Genomic DNA, 23,303 nt, shown 5'->3' with positions numbered 1-23,303 from the left:
AATCTCCAAAACCCAAAAATAAGACCGAAAAAAGCACCAAAAAAAACCTAAAAAACCCCTCAAATACCCCAAAATCGAGGGACTAAAAAGACCCAAAAAAACCCTAAAATCAAGGGAACGAAACCTCAAAAAAAAACCCCAAAAAAACCCAGAAAACCCCAGCCCCACCACCACCCCCCAAAACCATTTTTTTGGGTCCCTCTGACCCCCCCCTCCCCCACCTTTGCCCATCCCCCCCAAAGGACGAGATCTGGGGCCGCATTTTGGGGTGATTTGGGCGGTTCTAGAGCGGCTCGGGGGGGCTGGGGGGGGGGCTCGGGGGGCGCCGGGGGCAGCGTGAGGATGAGGAGGCTCGAGGCCAGGAGGAAGGCGCCGGCCGCCAGGAAGGAGACGGTGAAATCGCCGGTGACGTCACGGAGCCAACCTGGGGGGAAATGGGAATGTTGGGGGGTCGGGAACCGCCCAAAATGGCGGCGTTGGGGGTTGGGAACCAACCCAAAATGGCGGCATTGGGGGTTGGGAACCAACCCAAAATGGTGGCGTTGAAGGTCTGGAACCACCCAAAATGGCGGCGTTGGGGGTCAGGAACCACCCAAAATGGCGGCGTTGGGGGTCAAGAACCACCCAAAATGGCGCCGTTGAGGGGGGTCAGGAACCACCCAAAATGGCGGCGTTGAGGGTCTGGAACCACCCAAAATGGCGGCGTTGGGGGTCGGGAACCAACCCAAAATGGCGGCATTGAGGAGGGTCAGGAACCACCCAAAATGGCGGCGTTGAGGGTCTGGAACCACCCAAAATGGCGGCGTTGGGGGTTGGGAACCAACCCAAAATGGCGGCATTGAGGAGGGTCAGGAACCGCCCAAAATGGCGGCGTTGAGGGTCTGGAACCACCCAAAATGGCGGCGTTGGGGGTCACCCAACCCAACTGGGACCTCCCAACTCACACTTGGGTGCTCCCCCCCATTTGAGTTCTACCTCACCCAACCCCATCCCCCCAAAACTCAACTTCTAGACCCCCAACCCTTCCAGTTCCCCCCCATGTTCTAGACCCCCCAAGCCCCCCAAACTCCCCCATGTTCAAGACCCCCAACTCTCCCAATTCCCCCCAGTCCCTCCCAGTCCTCCCAAACCCCCAGTCCTGCCCACATTCTAGACCCCCCAAACCCCCAGTCCCCCCCAATCGGCCTCAGTGCCCCCCAGTTCCCCACCACGTTCTAGACCCCCCTAACCCAAATCTTCCCCCTCTTTCTCCCACTCCCCACCACGTTCTAGATCCCTCAATCCTCCCCAAATTCTCCCCACACTCCAGACCCCCCCAGTCCCTCCCACATTCTAGACCCCCAACCCCAATCTTCCTCCTTTTCTCCCACCTCCCACCATATTCTAGACCCCCAACCCCCCGAAGCTCCCCCATTTTCCAGACCCCTAACTGCCCCAATCCTCCCCAGTCCCCCCATTCCCCCCCAGTCCTGCCCACATTCTAGAGCCCCCAAACCCCCCAGTCCCCTCCAGTGTCCCCCAATCCCTCCCAGTTCCCCACCACGTTTTAGACCCCCAAACCCCCAATCTTCCCCCATTTCTCCCACCCCCCACCACATTCCAGACCCCCCAATCCCCCGAAGCTCGCCCATTTTCCAGACCCCCCAAATCCTCCAGTCCCTTCCAAATCCCCCCATTCCCCCTCAGTCCCCCCCCATGTTGTAGACCCCCCCAAGTCCCCCAAACTCCCCCATTTTCCAATCCCACAATTCCCCCCATCGCCCCCCGTACCGGCCAGCGGCGCCCCCAGCAGGGACCCCACGCTCTCCACCATCTGCATGACGCCGATGGCCATGGCCGCCCGTCCCGCGCCCACCACCTCGGCCACGCCGGCGAACTGCAGCGGCGCCACGGCCCCGGCGCAGCCCCCGTACGCCGCCGCCAGCGCCAGCAGCGCCCCGAAACTCGTCCCCAGCGGCGTCGCCAGCGCCGCCAGCCCCGCCAGCGCCGCCCAGGCCGCCAGCTGCCGCAGCAGCACCGCCGCCGGCCGCTCCGCCAGCCAGCCGGCCAACAAGCGGCCGGCGCCGTCCAGCGCGGCCATGGCGGCCACCACGGCGGCGGCGCGGTGACCGTCGCAGCCCAGCTCCAGCGCGCGGCCGGCGCCGTGCACGAACGGGACGTAGTAGCCCAGATCCAGCAGCGCGAAGGCGGCGGCGTAGCGCAGGAAGGGCCCGTGGCGCAGCAGCCGCGGGAGGGTTCCGGAAGGTTCCGGAAGCTCCGGAGGGGCGCGGGGAGGAGGGCGGAGCAGGGCGGCGGCGGCCACGAGGTGCAGGGAGACGGCGGCGAGGAGGAGGAGGGCGCCGCGCCAGCCGTAGGAGTCCAGGGCGGGAGGGAGGAGCGGCGCCAGCGCCAGGCCCGAGACGGCGGCGCCGGAGACGGTGACGGAGGTGGCGAGGGCGCGGCGGCGCGGGAACCAGAGGGACACGGCGCCCAGGGCGGGCGTGAAGGACAGGGACCAGCCCAGGCCTGAGGGATGGAGAGGGTTCTAGATTGTTCTATGGGGCTATGTGAGGTTTGGAACCAGCGGGACACGGCGCCCAGGGCGGGCGTGAAGGACAGGGACCAGCCCAGGCCTGAGGGGACACCAGCATGGAGACGTTCTAGATTGTTCTATGGGGCTACGTGAGGTTTGGAACCAGAGGGACACGGCGCCCAGGGCGGGCGTGAAGGACAGGGACCAGCCCAGGCCTGAGGGATGGAGAGGGTTCTAGATTGTTCTATGTAGTTAGATGGGTGTTTGCGGGGTTCTAGATGGTTCTATAGGGTTAGATGGGGGTTTGGGAACCAGCGGGACACGGCACCAAGGGCGGGGGTGAAGGACAGAGACCAGCCCAGGCCTGAGGGATGGAGAGGGTTCTAGATTGTTCTATGGGGCTATGTGAGGTTTGGGAACCAGCGGGACGCGGCGCCGAGGGCGGGCGTGAAGGGCAGGGACCAGCCCAGGCCTGCTGGGGAAACCGGGATGGGGAGGGTTGGGAGGGTTCTAGGTCATTCTATGGGGTGAGGGTTTGGGTTTTAGGTCCCCAGTCCCTCCCAGTCCCCCCCCAATCCCCTCCCAGTCCCTCCCAGTATACCCCAGTATACCCCAGTACCTGTCAGCCCCCCCAGGCTCAGGTACAGATGTTCCCCAGTCCATCCCAGTATATCCCAGTATACCCCAGTACCTGTCAGCCCCCCCAGGCTCAGGTACAGATGTTCCCCAGTATATCCCAGTATACCCCAGTACCTGTCAGCCCCCCCAGGCTCAGGTACAGATGTTCCCCAGTATATCCCAGTATATCCCAGTATACCCCAGTACCTGTCACCCCCCCCAGGCTCAGGTACAGATGTTCCCCAGTATATCCCAGTATATCCCAGTATACCCCAGTACCTGTCACCCCCCCCAGGCTCAGGTACAGATGTTCCCCAGTATATCCCAGTATATCCCAGTATACCCCAGTATCTGTCAGCCCCCCCAGGCTCAGGTACAGGTGTTCCCCAGTATATCCCAGTATATCCCAGTATACCCCAGTACCTGTCAGCCCCCCCAGGCTCAGGTACAGATGTTCCCCAGTATATCCCAGTATACCCCAGTACCTGTCAGCCCCCCCAGGCTCAGGTACAGGTGTTCCCCAGTCCATCCCAGTATATCCCAGTATACCCCAGTACCTGTCAGCCCCCCCAGGCTCAGGTACAGGTGTTCCCCAGTATATCCCAGTATACCCCAGTACCTGTCAGCCCCCCCAGGCTCAGGTACAGGTGTTCCAGGCGGGTGGCGAAGGCTCCCAGGAACAGCCCCGCCCCCGCCAGGGCCCCCCCGGCCATGGCCACGCCCCTGGGGCCGAACCGGGCGCTGAGCGCTGCCGCCAACGGGCCTGGGGGGACGAGATCCTTACTGGGAGCACTGGGAGCACTGGGAGTGCCCCACCAGCCCCTACCAGTGCTCCCAGTGCTCCCAGTTCCTCCAGTTCTCCCATCAACCCTAATTCCCCCATTACCCCCAGTGCTCCCAGCCCCCCCCAGTCCATCCCATCCCTCCCAAGTTACCCCCATTCCTCTCCCAGTCTCTCCCAGTCCCTCCCAGTTCCTCCCAGTCCCTCCCAGTGCTCCCAGTTCCTCCAGTTCCCCCATTGCCCCCAATTCCCCCATTACCCACAGTGCTCCCAGTCCCTAGCAGTCCCTCGCAGTGGGTCCCAGTGTTCCCAGTGTCCCCTCCCGGTGCCCCCAGTTTGTCCGTCTGTCCGTCCCTCTGTCCCTCTTACCGCCGAGCTGCAGCGCCGCCAGGGGCCAGGAGCCTGCCCAGTGTCCCCATTGCCCGCAGTATCCCCAGCCTCTCCCATCGCTCTCAATGCCCCCAATGTGCGTCTGTCCGTCTGTCTGTCCCTCTGTCCCCCTTACCCCCGAGCTGCAGCGCCGCCAGGGGGCAGGAGCCCACCCAGTTCCCCCCAGTTCCCCCCATCACTCCCAGTGTGTTCCAGTCTCTCACAGTGTCTGTCTGTCCGTCTGTCCGTCTGTCCCCCTTACCGCCGAGCTGCAGCGCCGCCAGGGGGCAGGAGCCCGCCCAGTTCCCCCATTACCCCCATTACCCCCAGTCTCTCCCATTGCTCTCAATGCCCCCAATGTCCGTCTGTCCATCCGTCTGTCCATCTGTCTGTCCGTCCGTCCCCCTTACTGCCGAGCTGCAGCGCCGCCAGGGGGCAGGAGCCCACCCAGTTCCCCCATTACCCCCAGTCTCTCTCATTGCTCTCAATGCCCCCAATGTCCGTCTGTCCGTCTGTCCATCTGTCTGTCCGTCCGTCCCCCTTACCGCCGAGCTGCAGCGCCGCCAGGGGGCAGGAGCCCGCCCAGTTCCCCCATTACCCCCAGTCTCTCCCATGGCTCTCAATGCCCCCAATGTCCGTCTGTCCGTCTGTCCATCTGTCTGTCCGTCTGTCCCCCTTACCGCCGAGCTGCAGCGCCGCCAGGGGGCAGGAGCCCACCCAGGCCTGCGCGCGCGCCGCCGCCCCGAAGGCGCCCCCCAGCGGCGGCAGGCACAGCCCGAGCGCGCGCACGGAGCCGCTCACCAGCGCCACCTGCAGGAACGCGGCCGAGAGCGCCGGGAGCGCGCCCGGGGGGAACGGCCACCGGGGAGCCAGCGCGGGGCGGGGGGTGGACAGACGGACACCGGGACAGACGGACAGGGAGGGGAGAGAGGGACAGTGAGGGGACACAGGGACACTGGGCAATGAGGGTCACAGGAGCGCACCTGGGGGGGAACGGCCACCGGGGAGCCAGCGCGGGGCGGGGGGGACAGACGGACACCGGGACAGACGGACAGGGAGGGGACAGAGGGACAGTGAGGGGACACAGGGACACTGGGCAATGAGGGTCACAGGAGCGCACCTGGGGGGGAATGGCCACCAGAGAGCCAGCGCGGGGGGGGGGACAGAGGGACAAGGACGGGACAACGGGTAGTATGGGGACACCAGGACAGTGAGGGGGTCACCAGGGGGACACCAGAAACACCAGGGGGACACGGGGACAGCGGTCGGGGGGGGTCACAGGAGAGCGCCCGGCGGGAACAAGGATGGGAGCGCCAGTGCGGGGGGACACCGGGACAGTGAGGGGATATGGGGACACGGGGACAGTGAGCGGACACTGGGGACAATGAGGGGACAATGAGGGGACTCCGAGGGAACACCAGAGGTCACGGGGGGCTCATTGATTTAGGGGGTCACAAAAGGTCAGGGGGTCACCTGGAGGGTGATAGGGGGATTTAGAGGGTCACACGAGGTCAGGGGGAGTCAGGAGTGACCCAGGAGCTTTTGGGGGGGTCCCAGGGGGGTCCCCAAGGTGCAGCGCCTGGAAAGAAAAGGGACCTGGGGTCAGGGGGGGGGGGGTCGCAGGGGAATTGGGGGGGGACGTCCCAAGGGGCTCAAGGACCCAAAACTCTGGGGGGGACACTGAGGTCAGAGGTCACCAAGGGGTCAGGGGGGACCCTAGTGGGATTTAGGAGCGTCCCAGGTAATTGGGAGGTCCCGGGTGGGGGGTTACCAGGTAATTGGGTGGTTCGGGGCGGTGGTCCCAGGTAATTGGGGGTCCGGGGGGGGGGGGGGGGGTCCCAATGTCCGGTCCCGCTCCGTACCTGGCGCAGCTCAGGGACAGCTTTGGGGGGGGGGGGGGGAGGGGGGGGGCGAAGTCCCCTTGAGGGGGCGGGGGGGGTCACCTGTGTCCTGTGGGGGGGGGGAGGGGTCGTTGTTAATTAATCATCGATCCATTCCCCCCTCCCCCCACCACCCCCAAACCCGCGCAAAGGGCGCCCAAGAGGGGGCGGGGCCTCCTGCTCTTAGCTCCGCCCCCTTTCTGGCCCTTAGCCATGATGGCACCGCCCATTTGCCCGCACTCAAAATGGCGCCCGCAGTTAAACCCCGCCCCTTTTTGCCCTCACACAAAATGGCGCCCGCCCCAGCTCAAAATGGCGCCCGCCCTCACCAAAGATGGCGCCGTGGCTTCAAGGGCCCGCCCACCCGGCCCCGCCCCCGCGCGGGGCACGCCGGGAGTGGGGATTCCCCAGCGCGTGAGGCGCGGGAAGCACCGGAGGTACCGGGGAGGCCCCGGGGGGGGTTTGGGGGATCCCGGGCGGATCTTGGGGTGTCCCGGGGGCTCCTGAGGGGTCTCGAGGGTCCCAGAGGGGATTTCGGGGTCCCGGGCGGATTTTGGGGGTCTCAGGGGGGGTTTTGAGGGGTCCCAAGCGGATTTTCGGGGGTCCCGGGGGTTCGGGGTGCCCCCCCAGCCCTGAGGAGTCAGTGAGGGGGGGGGCACCCGAAAAACAGCGAGAGGGGAGGGGCCCAAAATGGCGGGGGGGCCCCCCGAATTTTGCCCAATTTTTCTCCAATTTTTAACCCAGATTTTCCCCAATTTTTACCTGACATTTTCCCCAAAATTTTACTCCAATTTTATCCAATTTTACCCAAATCGGGCGATTTTTGCTGCCGGAAGGGGGGAGGGGGCGTGGCTTAAAGAAAGGGGGCGGGGCTTGCGCTGGTTTTTCGGGACCCCCCTTTTAAAAAAAATGGGATTTTGGGGTGACCCCCAAAAAAAGGAGATTTCCCCCCAAAATCGGGGCTCCCCTCCCCCCTCATTGGTGGATTTTGGGGGGTCCCGGGTTTGAGGGGTCCGTGGGGGGTGGGGGGCACCCCAAAAACGGGGAGGGGATCAAAACGGGGAAGGGGTGGCCTGAGGGGATCCCCCAGATTTTACCCAAATTTTGTCCAATTTTTGCCCAAATTTTACCTAAATTTTTGTCAAATTGTACCCATAATGTTGCCCAATTTTTCCCCAACTTTTACCCATTTTTTCCCTAAACTTTACTGAAATATGACCAAATTTTGCCCAGTATTTACCCATTTGTTTCTCAAATTCTGCCCTAATTTTCACTGAATTTTACCCAAACCTTACCCAAGCTTTACCAAACTGTTACCCAAGTTTCATCCAAATTTTACCCAAATTTTATGCAAAACATGCCTGAATTGTGCCAAAATTTTTCCCCATTTTTTACCCAAGTTTTGGCCAACTTTTACTCAATTTTTGCCCAATTTTAACCCAAATTTCCCCTAATTTTGTCCAAATTTTATCCTTTTTTTACTCAAATTTTTCCTAAGCTTTACCCATTTTAACCCAATTTTGCCCATTTTTGTCCCAAATTTTACCCAATTTTTACCCAAATTTTATCTGAATTTTGCCGGGATTTTACCCAAATTTTACCCAAACTGAGCAAAATTCGCTTCCGGAATGGGAGGGGGCGTGGCTTAGAGGAAGGGGGCGTGGTTTAGATGAAGGGGCGTGGCTTGGGCTGGTTCAGCGGGACCCCCGGTTAAAAATTAAAGGGAATTTTTGGGGTCACCCCCAAAAACCCGAATTTTTCACCCAAAATCCGGAATTTCCCCTCCCCCCAGGGGTGCCCCGGGGCCGCCCCTCCCCCGCCATGGCCGAGGATCTGGAGCCGCTCCTGGGGGGCGAAGGGTTCCTGGATTTATGGAACATGTGAGGATTTGGGGCAATTTCGGGCATTTTGGGGTGTTGGGGATTTTTGGTTTTTTTTTTTGAGGGGGGTTTGGGGTGGACTTTGGGGTTTATTTGGGATTTTTGGGGCGTTTTGAGTGGATTTTTGGGTTTATTTGCGATTTTGGGGGGATTTTGGAGGAAATTTTTTGGTTTATTTGGGATTTTTTGGGGGAAATTTAGGATTTTTTGGGGGGGGACTTGTTTGGTTTATTTGGAATTTTGTGGGGGATTTGGAGAGATTTTTGGGTTTATTTGGAATTTTTTTGTGGGATTTTCGGGTTTATTTGGGGGGTTTTGTGTGGATTTTTTGCGTTTATTTGGGATTTTGGGGAGAATTCGGGGTTTTGGGGGCTTTTTGGGGGGTTTGGGATTTTGAGGGGTTTTTGGAGGGGGTTTTGGAGGGGATTTTTGGGTTTTTTTTTTGGATTTTAAGGGATTTTTGGGGTTTATTTGGGATTTTGGGGAATTTTTGGGGTTTTTTGGGGTTTGCTTGGGGAGGGATTGGGATTTTTTTGGGAGGGGTTTTGGGATTTTTTTGGGTGACCTTTGACCCTTCCAGGCTCCCCAATAACATCAGTTACATGCCCGAGGATCTGCTGGAATGGGTGAGCACCAAAAATTGGGGTCAGACCTCCAAAAAATGGGAAAAATTCCCAGAAATTCGGCCAAGTGGGTGGGGAACCCCAAAAGCGACGGGGAGGAGTCAAAATCCCCCCCAAATTAGGATTTTAACCCCCAAAAATGGGAATTTTAACCCCTAAAATGATCCCAGCTCTTTCAAAAGCCCCGAAATTTGGTTTGCCCTAAAGTAGTCCCAAACACGCCAAAAATTTGGATTTTTTCCCCCAAAAAATCCTAAAACCCCACAAATTTGCATTTTCACCCCCATAAAAATCCAAAATTCCCCAAAACCCCCCGAAGCCCCAAAATTTGATTTCCCTCCCCCAAAAAAATGCCCACAAGAATTCTCCAAGAAATTGAATTTTCTTCCCCTCAAAAAACCCCCAAACCTCCAAAAATTTGGATTTTCACCCCCCAAAAATCCCAAATTCCCGAAACCTCCTCAAACCCCTAAAATTGAATTTCCCTCCCCCCAAAAAATGACCCTAAAATCCCCCAAAAATTTGAGTTTTTCACCCCAAAAATTTGAATTTCCACCCCGCCCAAAATTTGGATTTTCTATCTCAAAAATTTGAACGTTCTCCCCCCCCCCCCCCCCAAAAATTTGAATTTTTCACCTCAAAAATTTGAATTTTTCACCCCCAAAATTTGGATTTTTCACCCCAAAATGCCCCAACCCCCCCCAATTTCTGTGTCTCTCCTCTCCCCCACAGCAGCTGAGCCCCCCGGAGCCCCCCCAGGAGGGGGAGGGGCCGGGGGCGGGGGTGGGGGAGGGGCGGGCGCTGCCCCCTCCCCCCGCCGAGCCCCCCCCGCCCCTCCCCCCCCCCTCGGCCGTGGTCCCGTCCACCGAGGATTACGGGGGGGAGCACGACTTCCGGGTGGAGTTCCGGGAAACCGGGACGGCCAAGAGCGTCACCTGCACCGTGAGTGGGGGTTGGGGGGAAAAACGGGAAATTTGGGAAAAAACGGGGAAAAAAACCGTGAAAAAATGGCAAAAAACGGCTGAAAACGGGCAAAGAATGGGGTAAAACCAAGGAGATTCTGGGGGGAGCGCGACTGCAGGGTGGAATTCCGGGAAATGGGGACGGCCAAGAGCGTCACCTGCACTGTGAGCGAGAAACGGGGGGAAAAACGGGGATTTTGGGGAAAAAATGGTGAATTTTGGGAAAAAAAAGTGAAAAAAATGGCAAAAACTGGCGAAAAAATGGGCAAAGAATGGGGTAAAACCAAAGAGATCCCGGGGGGGAGCGACTGCAGGGTGGAATTCAGGGAAACTGGGACGGCCAAGAGCGTCACCTGCACCGTGAGTGGGGATTGGGGGAAAAACGGGGATTTTGGGAAAAAACGGGGAAAAAAACGGTGAAAAAATGGTGAAAAACGGCTGAAAAATGGGCAAAGAATGGGGTAAAACCAAAGAGATCCCGGGGGGGGAGCGATTGCAGGGTGGAATTCAGGGAAACGGGGACGGCCAAGAGCGTCACCTGCACTGTGAGCGAGAAACGGGGGGAGAAACAGGGATTTTGGGGAAAAAATGGTGAATTTTGGGAAAAAAAAGTGAAAAAAATGGCAAAAACTGGCGAAAAAATGGGCAAAGAATGGGGTAAAACCAAAGAGATCCCGGGGGGGAGCGACTGCAGGGTGGAATTCGGGGAAATGGGGATGGCCAAGAGCGTCACCTGCACTGTGAGTGAGAAATGGGGGGACAAACGGGGATTTTGGGAAAAAACGGGGGAAAAAACGATGAGAAAATGGCAACAAACGGCTGAAAAATGGGCAAAGAATGGGGTCAAACCAAAGAGATCCCAGGGGGGGAGCGCGACTGCAGGGTGGAGGAATGGCCAAGAGCGTAACCTGCACCGTGAGTGAGAAATGGGGGGAAAAACGGGGATTTTGGGAAAAAAGGGGTGAAAAAACGGGGAAAAACGGTCAAAAAATGGCTGGAAAAGAGTGGGAAACAGCGAAAAAATGGGGACAAAACAATGGGAATAATAAATGGGAATAAAGGGAACGGCCAAGGGCGTCACCTGCACCGTGAGTGAGAAATGGGGAGAAAAACAGGAAATTTGGGAAAAAATGGGGAAAAAATGGCGAAAAACGGGCAAAAATGGTTGAGAAATGGGCGAAAACCAGCGAAAAACGGGTTAAAAATGGGGGGAAAGAGAGAAAATAATGGGGGAAATGGGAGGGATGGGAACGGCCAAGGGCGTCACCTGCACCGCCAGTGAGAAGTGGGGGAAAAACGGGGATTTTGGGAAAAAACGGGGAAAAATGGGGAAAAATGGGGCTAAAAAACGGGAAAATGGGGCAAAAACCGGGGAGATGCCGGGGGAAAGGGGAGTAACGGGGTTTGTGTGGGGTTTCTGTGGGGTTTTGTATTTCAGGGGGTGTTTTTGTGGGGTTTGTGGTTCTGGGGTTGTTCCCAGTGCCCTCCCAGTGCCCTCCCAGTAACTCCCAGTAACTCCCAGTCTGTCCCAGTTACTCCCAGTAACTCCCAGTAACTCCCAGTGCCCTCCCAGTAACTCCCAGTCTGTCTCAGTAACTCCCAGTAGCTCCCAGTTCCCTCCCAGTAGCTCCCAGTAACTCCCAGTCACTCCCAGTACCTCCCAGTAGCTCCCAGTGCCCTCCCAGTAGCTCCCGGTAACTCCCAGTCTGTCCCAGTAACTCCCAGTAACTCCCAGTAGCTCCCAGTAACTCCCAGTGCCCTCCCAGTAACTCCCAGTCTGTCCCAGTAACTCCCAGTAACTCCCAGTACCTCCCAGTGCCCTCCCAGTAACTCCCAGTAACTCCCAGTAGCTCCCAGTCTGTCCCAGTAACTCCCAGTAGCTCCCAGTAACTCCCAGTAGCTCCCAGTCTGTCCCAGTAACTCCCAGTAGCTCCCAGTAACTCCCAGTAACTCCCAGTCTGTCCCAGTTACTCCCAGTAACTCCCAGTAACTCCCAGTGCCCTCCCAGTAACTCCCAGTCTGTCCCAGTAACTCCCAGTAGCTCCCAGCTCCCTCCCAGTAGCTCCCAGTAACTCCCAGGCACTCCCAGTAACTCCCAGTAGCTCCCAGTCTGTCCCAGTAACTCCCAGTAACTCCCAGTGCTTTCCCAGTAACTCCCAGTAACTCCCAGTGCCCTCCCAGTAACTCCCAGTCTGTCCCAGTAACTCCCAGTAACTCCCAGTAACTCCCAGTAGCTCCCAGTCTGTCCCAGTTCCCTCCCAGTAGCTCCCAGTAACTCCCAGTCACTCCCAGTAACTCCCAGTAGCTCCCAGTCTGTCCCAGTAGCTCCCAGTAGCTCCCAGTGCTTTCCCAGTAACTCCCAGTAACTCCCAGTGCCCTCCCAGTAACACCCAGTCTGTCCCAGTAACTCCCAGTAGCTCCCAGTACCTCCCAGTAGCTCCCAGTAACTCCCAGTAACTCCCAGTAGCTCCCAGTCTGTCCCAGTAACTCCCAGTAGCTCCCAGTAACTCCCAGTGCCCTCCCAGTAACACCCAGTGCCCTCCCAGTAACTCCCAGTAGCTCCCAGTAGCTCCCAGTAACTCCCAGTAACTCCCAGTAGCTCCCAGTCTGTCCCAGTAACTCCCAGTAACTCCCAGTGCTTTCCCAGTAACTCCCAGTAACTCCCAGTGCCCTCCCAGTAACTCCCAGTCTGTCCCAGTAACTCCCAGTAGCTCCCAGTGCCCTCCCAGTAACTCCCAGTAACTCCCAGTAACTCCCAGTCTGTCCCAGTTACTCCCAGTAGCTCCCAGTACCTCCCAGTAGCTCCCAGTTCCCTCCCAGTAACTCCCAGTAACTCCCAGTGCTTTCCCAGTGCTTTCCCAGTAGCTCCCAGTGCCCTCCCAGTAACTCCCAGTAACTCCCAGTAACTCCCAGTCTGTCCCAGTTACTACCAGTAACTCCCAGTGCCCTCCCAGTAACTCCCAGTAACTCCCAGTAACTCCCAGTGCCCTCCCAGTAACTCCCAGTAGCTCCCAGTCACTCCCAGTCACTCCCAGTAACTCCCAGTAACTCCCCGGCGCTGAACGAGCTGTTCTGGGGATTTCCATGGGGTTCCTGTGGGGTTTGTTTGTTCCTGGGTGGATTTCCGTGGGGATTTTAGATTTCTGGGTGGATTTCCATGGGGATTTTTGATTTCTGGGTGGATTTCTGTGGGGATTTTTGATTTCTGAGTGGATTTCCATGGGGATTTTTTGTTCCTGGGTGGATTTCCATGGGGATTTTTTGTTCCTGGGTGGATTTCCATGGGGATTTTTGATTTCTGGGTGGATTTCTGTGGGGATTTTTGATTTCTGAGTGGATTTCCATGGGGATTTTTTGTTCCTGGGTGGATTTCCATGGGGATTTTTTGTTCCTGGGTGGATTTCTGTGGGGATTTTTTGTTCCTGGGTGGATTTCCATGGGGATTTTTGATTTCTGGGTGGATTTCCATGGGGATTTTTGATTTCTGGGTGGATTTTTCTGTGGGGATTTTTGATTTCTGGGTGGATTTTTCTGTGGGGATTTTTGATTTCTGGGTGGATTTCCATGGGGATTTTTTGATTTCTGGGTGGATTTTTCTGTGGGGATTTTTGATTTCTGGGTGGATTTTTCTGTGGGGATTTTTGATTTCTGGGTGGATTTCCATGGGGATTTTTGATTTCTGAGTGGATTTCTGTGGGGATTTTTGATTTCTGGGTGGATTTCTGTGGGGATTTTTTGATTTCTGGGTGGATTTCTGTGGGGATTTTTGATTTCTGGGTGGATTTCCGTGGGGATTTTTGATTTCTGGGTGGATTTCCGTGGGGATTTTTGATTTCTGGGTGGATTTCCATGGGGATTTTTTGTTCCTGGGTGGATTTCCATGGGGATTTTTGATTTCTGGGTGGATTTTTCTGTGGGGATTTTTGATTTCTGGGTGGATTTTTCTGTGGGGATTTTTGATTTCTGGGTGGATTTCCATGGGGATTTTTGATTTCTGAGTGGATTTCTGTGGGGATTTTTGATTTCTGGGTGGATTTCTGTGGGGATTTTTTGATTTCTGGGTGGATTTCTGTGGGGATTTTTGATTTCTGGGTGGATTTCCGTGGGGATTTTTGATTTCTGGGTGGATTTCCGTGGGGATTTTTGATTTCTGGGTGGATTTCCATGGGGATTTTTTGTTCCTGGGTGGATTTCCATGGGGATTTTTGATTTCTGGGTGGATTTTTCTGTGGGGATTTTTGATTTCTGGGTGGATTTTTCTGTGGGGATTTTTGATTTCTGGGTGGATTTCCGTGGGGATTTTTGATTTCTAGGTGGATTTCCGTGGGGATTTTTGATTTCTGGGTGGATTTTTTTGGGGGGATTTCTGGCTCCCAGTAACCCCGGTCTCCCGCAGTACTCCCCGGCGCTGAACAAGCTCTTCTGCCGCCTGGCCAAGCCGTGCCCGGTGCAGGTGCGCGTGGGGGTCCCGCCGCCCCCCGGGGCCGTGCTCAGGGCCGTGGCCGTGTACAAGAAATCCGAGCACGTGGCCGAGGTGGTGCGGAGGTGCCCCCACCACGAGCGGGCCGGGGGCGGCCCCGACGGTGAGAAACGGGGGGGACACCCCAAAAATATGGGGGAAAATACCCCAGAAATATTGGGGGAAAATGGGGGGAAACACCCCAGAAATATTGGGGGAAAATGGGGGGAAACACCCCAGAAATATTGGGGGAAAATGGGGGGGAGACCCCAAAAATATTGGGGAAAAATGGGGGGGGGTGACACGCCAAAAATATTGGGGGAAATGGGGGAGGACAACCCAGAAATATTGGGGGAAATGGGGGAAAATTGGGGGGAATTGGGGAAAAGGGAAAAAAGGGGGAACACCCCAAAAATATTGGGGAAAATGGGGGGGACACCCCAGAAATATTGGGGAAAAATGGGGGGGGACACCCCAGAAATATTGGGGAAAAATGGGGGGGGACACCCCAGAAATATTGGGGAAAATGGGGGGGACACCCCAAAAATATTGGGGAAAAATGGGGGGGGGACACCCCAGAAATGTTGGGGAAAAATGGGGGAAAATTGGGGGGAATTGGGGAAAAAGTGGGGGAAAAGGGGAAAAATGGAGGAACACCCCAAAAATATTGGGGGAAATGGGGGGGAGACACCCCAGAAATATTGGGGAAAAATGGGGGGGGGACACCCCAAAAGTATTGGGGAAAAATGGGGGAAAATTGGGGGGAATTGGGGAAAAAGTGGGGGAAAACGGGAAAAAACTAGGGGGGAAAGGGGAAAACATGGGGGAACACCCCAAAAATATTGGGGAAAAATGGGGGGGACACCCCAGAAATGTTGGGGAAAATGGGGGGGGGACACCCCAGAAATGTTGGGGAAAAATGGGGGGGACACCCCAAAAATATTGGGGGAAATTGGGGGAGACACCACAAAAATATTGGGGAAAAATGGGGGGGGACACCCCAGAAATATTGGGGGAAATGGGGAAAAAATTGGGAAAAAATGGGGGAAAATTGGAAAAAATGGGGGGAAATTGGGGAAAATGGAGGCAAAATGGGGGAAAAGTGGGGGAAAATTGGATTCGATTCTAGAAAAATTGGGGGAAAATGGGGGGAAATTGGGGAAAAATTGGGAAAGAATTGGGGAAAATTGGGGCAAAGTCAGGGGAAATTGGGAAAAAATTGGGGGAAAATCGGGGGGAAATTGCGGGGAAATTGAGAAAAAAATTGGGGGGAAATTGGGAAAAAATTGAGGGAAAATGGGGGAAAATTGGGAAAAATGTGGAAAAATTGGGGGAAAAGGTGGGGGGAAATAGGGAAAAAATTGAGGGAGAATTGAGAATAAATGGGAAAAATTGGGAAAAAATTGGAGGAAAATATGGGAAAAAATGTGGGAAATTGGGAAAGTTTGGGAGGAAATTGGATTGAATTCTAGAAAAATTGGGGAAAATTGGGAAAAACTGGGGGGAATTGGGAAAAAAAATAGATTAAATTCTGGTAAAATTGGGGTTGACTTTGGGGTTAATTTGGGATTTTTGGGATGGGTTTTGGGGCTGATTTTGGGGTTAATTTGGGGCTTAATTTGGGGATTAATTTTGGATTTTTGGGGTTAGTTTTGAGGTGGATTTTAGGGCTAATTTTGGGGTTAATTTTGCATTTTTGAGCTTGGTTTTGGGGGTGATTTTGGAGGTTTTGGTGCTGATTTTGGAGCAGATTTTGGGGTTAATTTTGGATTTTTGGGATTTATTTTGGGGTTAATTTTGAGGTGGATTTTGGGGCTAATTTTGGGGTTAATTTTGGATTTTTGGGGTTTGTTTTGGGGTTAATTTTGAGGTGGATTTTGGGGTAATTTTGGGGTTAATTTTGGATTTTTGGGCTCTCCCCAGGCAACGCCCCCGCCCAGCACCTGATCCGGGTAGAGGGGAACCCCCAGGCTCGGTACCAGGACGATGAAACCACCAAGAGACACAGCGTGGCTGTGCCCTATGAGCCCCCTGAGGTGACCCCAAAAATCCCCTGAACCCCAAAACCCCAAAAGAACCCGAACCCCAAAAATCCCCATTGAAATCCCTGCAGAAATCCCAAATAAAATCCCCAAAATCCCAAATAAAAACCCCAAAAATCCCCTCACAAACACAGCGTGGCCATGCCCTATGAGCCTCCTGAGGTGACCCCAAAAATCCCCTGAACCCCAAAACCCCAAACCCCAAAAATCCCCATTGAAATCCTAAATAAAAACCCCAAAATCCCAAATAAAAACCCCAAAAATTCCATCACAAACACAGCGTGGCTGTGCCCTATGAGCCCCCTGAGGTGACCCCAAAACCCAAAAAATCCCAGAAACCCAAAAAAAACCCGAAATCCCAAAAATCCCCATTGAAATCCCTGCAGAAATCCCAAATAAAATCCCCAAAATCCCAAATAAAAACCCCAAAAATTTCAAATAAGAGCCTCAAAATCTCACATAAAATCCTCAAAAATCCCAAATAAAAACCCCAGAAATCCCAAATAATGACCCCAAAATCCCAAATAAAAACCCCAAAAATCTCCCTATCAATGTTCCCCCCATCCCAGGTGGATTTTTGGGGCTTTTTTAGGGTTTTTTGGGGTTGGTTTGGGGGTTTTGGGGGGACTTTTTGGGTGGTTTTGGGGTGGATTTTGGGGTTTTTTGGGGTGGATTTTGGGGTATTTTTGGGTTGGTTTTAGGGTTTGTTTTGGGGGTTATTTCGGGTATTTTTGGGGGTTTTTTAGGGTATTTTTAGGGGTTTTTGGGGTATTTTTGGGGGTGATTCTGGGCTCTGTTTTGGGGTTTGTTTTGGGGTGTTTTTTGGGTTGGTTTTGGGGTTTGTTTTGGGGGTTTTTTGGTGTGGTTTTTAGGGTATTTTTAGGGGGTTTTTTGCAGTTTTTGACCATTTTTTTCCATTCCCAGGTGGGCTCGGAGTGCACCACGGTCCTGTACAACTTCATGTGCAACAGCTCCTGCATGGGGGGCATGAACAGGAGACCCATCCTCACCATCCTCACCCTCGAGGGACCCGGGTGAGCCCCAAAAACCCCCAAAAATATCCCCAAAAAAATGCCCCCAAAAATCCCCCCAACAATCCCTCAAAAAATCCCAAAATCCCCCCCAAAAAAACCCAAAAATTCTTCCAAAAAACCCCAAAACCTGGGCACGAACAGGAGACCCACCCTCACCATCCTCACCCCCGAGGGACCTGGGTGAGCCCCAAAAAACCCCCAAAAAATTCCCCCAAAAAATCCCAAAAAACTTCCAAAAAATTCCTCCCAAATCCCCTCAAAACAACCCCAAGAAACTCAAAAGAAACCCCAAAAATCCCTGCCAAAATACCCCAAAAATCCCCCCAAAAAAACCACAAAAAAACCCTCAAAAACTCCCCCAAAAACCCCCAAATCCCCCCAAAACCAGGAGACCCCATCCTCACCCTGGAGGGACTTGGGTGACCCCCCAAAACCCCCAAAAAAACCCCCAAAAATCCCCCAAAAAATCCCCCTAAAAACCCGAAAAAAAATGCCCCTCAAAAACTGTACAACCCCCCCCAGAAAAACCCCCAAAAGCTCCAAAAATCCCCCCCCAAAAAAACAAAAACCCCCCCAAAAAAACCCCAAAAATTCCCCAAAAATCCAAACTACCCCCCAAAAACCACAAAAATACCCCAAAAAACCCTACAATCCTCCAAAAAACCCAAAAACTCCCCCAAAAAAATCACCCAAAAACCTCCAAAACTGAGGAGCCGTCACCCTAAAAATCTGGGACCTCTAACCCCAAAAAATTGAGATTTTTTTTTTTTTCCCCCAAAAATTGGGGGTGTTTTTTCTCTAAAATCTATGAGTTTTAGCCCTCGAAGTTTAGGGTATTTTTAAAATATTTTGAGGAATTTCTGGATGAATTTTGGGGTCCTTTGGGTGGATTTTGGGGTATTTTTGGATGATTTTGGGGTTCCCAATGCCGTTTTCAGGGGTCAGATCCTGGGCCGGCGCTGTTTCGAGGTTCGGGTCTGCGCCTGAATTTGGGATTTTTGGGGTTTCTTGGTTGGGATTTTGGGGTTCCCCAGGTTTTCAGGGATCCCCGGGGTGTTTTTGGGGTTATTCTGGATGATTTTGGGGTTCCCAATGCCGTTGTTAGGGGTCAGATCCTGGGCCGGTGCTGTTTCGAGGTTTGGGTCTGCGCCTGAATTTGGGATTTTTGGGGTCACTTAGAGGATCAGGGTGGGGATTTTGGGGTTCCCCAGGTTTTCAGGGATCCCCGGGGTGTTTTTGGGGTTGTTTTGGATGATTTTGGGGTTCCCGATGCCGTTTTCAGGGGTCAGATCCTGGGCCGGCGCTGTTTCGAGGTTCGGGTCTGCGCCTGCCCCGGGCGGGATCGGCGCCACGAGGAGGAGACCCAGCGGAAAAGGGGCGGGGCCAAGAGAGGTGAGGGCGGGGCCAAAATGTGAGTGGGCGTGGCTTCGGGGGGCAGGGCCTGAGTTCTTAAAGGGGTGGGGCCAAGGGAGATGATGGCAGGAAAGGGGTGGGGATATAGTGGGCGTGGCTTAGGCTTGCATGGGGTGGCATCAATTCAGGAGAGGGCGGGGCTTCAGTGGGGGCGGAGCCTGGGCTGGGAGAGGGGCGGGGCCAAGGGAGATGGGGCAGGAATTGGGTGGGGTGGGGCTTTGTGGGCGTGGCCTAAGTTTGGATGGGGGTGGGGCGTCCAAAGGGTTGTGGCCTAATGCAGGGTGGGGTCAGGATAATAGTGGGTGGGGCTTGATCCAGAAGTGGGTGTGGCTAAAATGTGAGTGTGGTCTAGAATTATGTGGGGGTGTAGCTAATAGGGAGTGTGGGCGGAACTTATGGCCTGGGTGGGTGTGGCTAATTCTGCTGAGGGTGGGGCTTGTAGTGGGTGGAGCCAAAATATGTGGGCAGTGGAGTCAGGTGGGTGTGGCCTATGCAAAAATAATTGGAGGGGCCAACTTGGATGGGTGTGGCCTAAATGGACGGAGTCAAATGATTGATCAGTGTGTGGCCTAATTGGGCGTGGCTGCAGCTGCACAGAGGTGTGGTCTTAAAGGGTGTGGTCAAATATGCTAATGAGCATGTTGCTCATTAAAATGGGTTTGGCCAAATTGGGTGTGGCCTAAAAAGGTGTGGCCAATATGCTAATGAGCAGTTCTCCTGCTAATTAATAATGGGCGTGGCCTTAAAAGGTGTGATCATGGATGCTAATGAGAAGCTGTTCTGCTAATTAATAATGGGCACGGCCAAATTGGGTGTGGCCTAAAAAGGTGTGACCAAATATGCTAATTAGCAACTACCATTCTCGTGAATAACGGGAGTGGCCTCTCAGGGATCCCCCATTGATTCTGGGGGGGGTCTCTGGGTCCCTTTGGGGGTCCCTGACACCCCCCCCCCCCCCGCCCCTCCCCCAGCCCTGTCCCCCCCGGCCGAGACCCCCGAGAGCTCCAAGAAACCAATGCAGGACCCCGAGAGCGAGATCTTCCTGCTGCAGGTGGGACTGGGGGCGTCTGGGGGGATCCGGGGGTCCCAGGGGGGAAATTTGGGGTCCCTGGGGAGGATTTGGGTTCCCAAGAGGGAAATTCGGGGTTCTAAGAGGAAAATTTGGCGTTCCTGGGTGGAATTTGGGGTCCTAAGAGAGAAATTTGGGGTCCCTTAGGGGTTCTAAAGGGTGGTTTGGGGTCCCGTGGGGATACCAAGAGGCAAATTTGGGGTCCCCGGCGGGATTTTCGGGGTCCCACAGGGATTTTAGGTGTCCCAGAGACAGATTTGGGGTCTCAGGGGGGAAATTTGGGGTCCCAAGAGGAAAATTTGGCATTCTAAGAGAGAAATTTGGGGTCCCAAGAGGAAATTCGGGGTTCTAAGAGAGAAATTTGGGGTCCTGGGGGCAGATTTGGGGTTCCAAGAGGAAAACTCGGGGTTCTAAGAGAGAAATTTGGGGTCCCAGGGACGTTTTTAGGGGTCCTAAGGAGATTTTAGGGGTCCCAGGGGGAAAATTTGGGGTCCCAGGGGGGAAATTTGTTGTTCTAAGAGGAAAATTTGGGGTCCCAAGGGTGAAATTTGGGGTCCCAAGAGGAAAATTTGGGGTCTCTGAGAGTTTTTAGGGGCCTCACGGGGGGAAATTTGGGGTCCCAGGGGGGAAATTTGGGACCCCAAGAGGTAAATTTGGGGTCCTGGGGGCAGATTTGGGGTTCCAAGAGGAAAACTTGGGGTTCTAAGAGAGAAATTTGGGGTCCTGGGGAGGTTTTTAGGGGTCCTAAGGGGATTTTAGGGGTCCCAGGGGGGAAATTTGGGGTCCCAGGGGGGTTTTTAGGGTTTCTGAGGGCTGCTTTGGGGTCTCAAGAGGGAAATTGGGGTTCTAAGAGGGAAATTTGGAGTCTCAGGGGGGAAATTTGTGGTTTTAGGGGGAGATTTGGGGTCCCAATGTGACAATTTGGGGCCTCAGGGGGATTTTAGGGCTCCCAAGAGGGAAATTTGGGGTCCCTGGGGCAAATTTTGGGCTACCTGGGGAAAATTTCGGGTCCCAGGAGGATTTTTGGGGGGCTGGGAAGGACAAATTTGGGGTCCCAAGAGGGAAGTTGGGGGTCCCAGGGGGGAAATTTGGGGTCCCTGAGGGAAGTTTGGGGTTCCTGAGGGGTCTCAGCCCTTTTGGGCCCCCCCGACCCCATTATTTTTGGGGGGTTTTTGGGGGCTCTCACCCCTTTTGGGGCCCACCCTCACCCCGTTATTTTGGGGGGTTTTGGGGGGTCTCCACCACTTTCAGGGACCCCTCACCCCAATTTTTGGGGGATTTCTGGGGGATTTCCACCGCTCTATGATGCCGATTTTTTGGGGGGTTTTTGGGGGGTCTCAGCCCTTTTGGGGCTCCCCCTGACCCCAGTTTTTTGGGGGGTTCAGGTGCGGGGCCGCAAGCGCTACGAGATGTTCCGCATGGTCAACGAGGCCCTGGAGCGAACCTACGATCGGGGGGCGGCCCCCCAAAAGTGAGACCCCAAAAAGGGGGGGGGGGAGGGGCTGGGGGGCATTTTGGGGGGAGTTTGGGGTCAATTTGGGGGGATTTGGGGGCACTTTGAGGGTTTGGGGTCACTGTAGGGGGGCTGGGAGGGGTCTGGAGTCACTTTGGGGTCATTTTGGGGGGGGTTGGGGTCATTTTAGGGTCATTTTGAGGGGGTTTGGGGGTTTTGGGATCATCCTGGGGGGTTTGGGGGGATTTGGGGTCACTTTTGGGGGATTTGGGGGGGGTTGAGAGGATTTGGGGTCATTTTGGGGGATTTGGGGTCACTTTGGGTGGGTTTGGGGTCACTTTTGGGGGGTTTGGGGAGGATTTGGGGTAACCTTGGGGGTTTTGGGATCATTTTGGGGGGGGTTGAGGGAGTTTGGGGTAACTTGTGGGGGGGTTTGGGTCATTTTGGGGGGATTTGGGGTCATTTTGAAGCGGTTTCAGAGGGTTTGGAGACAATTTTGGGGGTTTGGGGTCATTTTGGGGGGATTTGGGGGCGATGTTGGGGGGAGTGGAGGGGTCTGGGCGTCACTTGGGGCAGTTTGGGGTCACTTTGGGTGGGTTTGGGGTCAATTTGGAGGGGTTTGGGGTCACTTTCGGGGGTTTTGGTCATTTTGGGTGGGTTTGGGGAGTTTTGGGGTGTTTGGGGTCACTTGGGGGAGTTTGGGGTCACTTTTGGGGGATTTCGGATCATTTTAGGGGGGTTTTGGAGTCATTTTGGGGGGATTTGGTGTCACTTTGAGGGGATTTGGGTGGGTCTGGGGGTCCCATTTTGGGGTTTTTGGGGGAGATTTGCAACCCCAGGATTTTTGGGTTCCCTTTTGGGGGAAATCTTGGAGGAATTTGGGACTCCCAGATTTTTAGGTCCCTTTTTGGGGTTTTTTTGTGGGAATTTGGGACTCTCAGATTTTGGGGGGGGGTCCCTGACTCTCCCCTCCCCCCCCCCAGGTCCAAGGGGCGGCGCCCGCGGGGGGAGGGGCGGGTGCCCCGTGGGAAAAAGCTGCTGCTCAAGGCGGAGTCGGGGGAGTCCGATTGACCACGCCCCCTTCGCCTGGAGGCCACGCCCCCTTCATATGGGAGCCACACCCCCTTCCTGACCACACCCACCCACCCTCACTTCCCATTGGCCCATTTATCTTGGTTAGCCCCACCCACTTTGGTGTAACCCCGCCCATTTGTCCTGTTCAGCCATTCCCACTTGCTGCTTAGCCACGCCCACCAATCAATCAATGCTGTAGCCACGCCCCCAGTCTTTAACCACGCCCCTTCCCCATGATAACCACCTTGCTTTAACCACGCCCACATGATTATGCCCTGCCCTTAAGCCACGCCCACACAAGTTTTATAAGCCACACCTCCTCCTGCATGACGTCATTCCCTGGCCCCGCCCCTTCGGGTTTTTAATGGTTTTTATACAATAAAGGGATTTTTATAGCGCCCCTCCCCCACCCGGGGGGTGTCTGGGGGTCCCAGTTTGGTGGGGGGGGGATCCCAGTGTGGGGTAACTGGGAGGGAATGGGGGGGTCCCAGTTTGGGGTTACTGGGATCCCAGTGTGGGGTAACTGGGAGGGAATGGGGGGTCCCAGTTTGGGGTAATTGGGATGAACTGGGATTCCAGTTTGGGGTAACTGGGATGAACTGGGGGGTCCCAGTTTGGGGTAACTGGGAGGGAATTGAGGGTCCCAGTTTGGGGTTACAGGGATCCCAGTTTGGGGTAACTGGGATGAACTGGAATCCCAGTTTGGGGTAACTGGGATGAACTGGGATTCCAGTTTGGGGTAACTGGGAGGGAATTGGGGGTCCCAGTTTGGGGTTACAGGGATCCCAGTTTGGGGTAACTGGGATGAACTGGAATCCCAGTTTGGGGTAACTGGGATGAACTGGGATTCCAGTTTGGGGTAACTGGGAGGGAATTGGGGGTCCCAGTTTGGGGTAACTGGGATGAACTGGGGGGGTCCCAGTTTGGGGTAACTGGGAGGAGCTGGGAGCCCAGTTTGGAGTAACTGGGGGGTCCCAGTTTGGGGTAATTGGGAGGAACTGGGGTTCCCAGTTTGGGGTAACTGGGAAGAAATTTCAGGTCCCAGTTTGGAGTTACTGGGAGCCCAGTTTGGAGTAAGTGGGATTAACTGGAATCCCAGTGTGGGGTGACTGGGAGGGAACTGGGATGAACTGG

General features: G+C 55.0%; 2 protein-coding genes across 2 annotated transcripts; one reads left to right on the top strand and one right to left on the bottom strand.

Annotated features, from left to right (window-relative positions):
* Positions 1-82: 82 nt before the first annotated feature.
* LOC131570567 (monocarboxylate transporter 13-like) lies at positions 83-5,141 on the bottom strand (the record flags this gene model as incomplete). The annotated part of the gene is made up of 5 exons (XM_058822931.1): positions 83-103; positions 222-424; positions 1,771-2,505; positions 3,750-3,893; positions 4,961-5,141. Coding segments are annotated over 5 exons (1,284 nt in total), but the record flags the coding sequence as incomplete, so codon positions are not given.
* Positions 5,142-6,556: 1,415 nt separating this feature from the next.
* Positions 6,557-22,568, top strand: TP53 (tumor protein p53). Its single transcript, XM_058822968.1, has 11 exons — positions 6,557-6,597; positions 7,953-8,040; positions 8,621-8,666; positions 9,396-9,605; positions 14,022-14,208; positions 16,008-16,120; positions 17,051-17,160; positions 18,443-18,552; positions 19,545-19,624; positions 21,028-21,113; positions 22,079-22,568. The coding sequence occupies exons 2-11, from the start codon at positions 7,982-7,984 to the stop codon at positions 22,164-22,166; spliced, it is 1,089 nt and encodes a 362-aa protein (XP_058678951.1). The 5' UTR covers positions 6,557-6,597; positions 7,953-7,981; the 3' UTR covers positions 22,167-22,568.
* The last annotated feature ends 735 nt before the right edge of the window (positions 22,569-23,303 follow it).

Source organism: Ammospiza caudacuta, chromosome 36 (genome assembly GCF_027887145.1).
Source record: "Ammospiza caudacuta isolate bAmmCau1 chromosome 36, bAmmCau1.pri, whole genome shotgun sequence".
Lineage (NCBI taxonomy): Eukaryota > Metazoa > Chordata > Aves > Passeriformes > Passerellidae > Ammospiza > Ammospiza caudacuta.
Note: the sequence above shows the minus strand (reverse complement) of the source record. Positions and strands in the feature narration are given on the sequence as shown.

Coding starts and splice junctions, on each gene's coding strand:
- TP53 (XM_058822968.1), top strand. CDS start 7,982: ATGGCCGAGGATCTGGAGCCGCTCCTGGGGGGCGAAGGGTTCCTGGAT. Junction 8,667..9,395: donor CCGAGGATCTGCTGGAATGG/GTGAGCACCAAA, acceptor TCTCCCCCACAG/CAGCTGAGCCCCCCGGAGCC. Junction 21,114..22,078: donor CGGGGGGCGGCCCCCCAAAA/GTGAGACCCCAA, acceptor CCCCCCCCCCAG/GTCCAAGGGGCGGCGCCCGC.